This window comes from Pterocles gutturalis, unplaced genomic scaffold (assembly GCF_000699245.1).
Source record: "Pterocles gutturalis isolate BGI_N339 unplaced genomic scaffold, ASM69924v1 C11567884, whole genome shotgun sequence".
NCBI classification, from domain to species: Eukaryota; Metazoa; Chordata; class Aves; order Pterocliformes; family Pteroclidae; genus Pterocles; species Pterocles gutturalis.
The window spans coordinates 1-553 of NW_010152935.1; the positions used below are offsets into that span (position 1 = coordinate 1).

A 553-nucleotide genomic window follows, 5' to 3' on the forward strand; every position below is an offset into this window, starting at 1 on the left:
GTCACAATAAGATCCGTGTTCTCATTGGCTGTATAAGCAATGACCGCTTCCAGCCAATCACAAGCGCTAATCCCTCCCAGAGAAGAGATAAAATGGGGAGAACCATTGCGTCAGAACGGTTTTTCATTGCTTCTGTGGTCGGACGGGTTGCGGTACTTGAAGCGTCTAAAGCATGTCTGGCCGCGGGAAGCAAGGCGGGAAGGCGCGGGCCAAGGCCAAGTCGCGCTCGTCGCGGGCCGGGCTGCAGTTCCCCGTGGGCCGCGTGCACCGGCTGCTGCGCAAGGGCAACTACGCGGAGCGGGTGGGCGCCGGCGCCCCGGTGTACCTGGCGGCCGTGCTGGAGTACCTGACGGCCGAGATCCTGGAGCTGGCGGGCAACGCGGCCCGCGACAACAAGAAGACGCGCATCATCCCCCGCCACCTGCAGCTGGCCATCCGCAACGACGAGGAGCTGAACAAGCTGCTGGGCAAGGTGACGATCGCGCAGGGCGGGGTGCTGCCCAACATCCAGGCCGTGCTGCTGCCCAAGAAGACCGACAGCCACAAGGCTAAA

The 553-nt window shown here is 63.3% G+C and overlaps 1 protein-coding gene across 1 annotated transcript; it reads left to right on the forward strand.

Moving 5' to 3' along the window:
* Positions 1 to 172: 172 nt before the first annotated feature.
* LOC104457903 (histone H2A) lies at positions 173 to 547 on the forward strand (the record flags this gene model as incomplete). Its single annotated transcript, XM_010086202.1, has 1 exon — positions 173 to 547. A coding segment is annotated over exon 1 (375 nt), but the record flags the coding sequence as incomplete, so codon positions are not given.
* Positions 548 to 553: the final 6 nt, after the last annotated feature.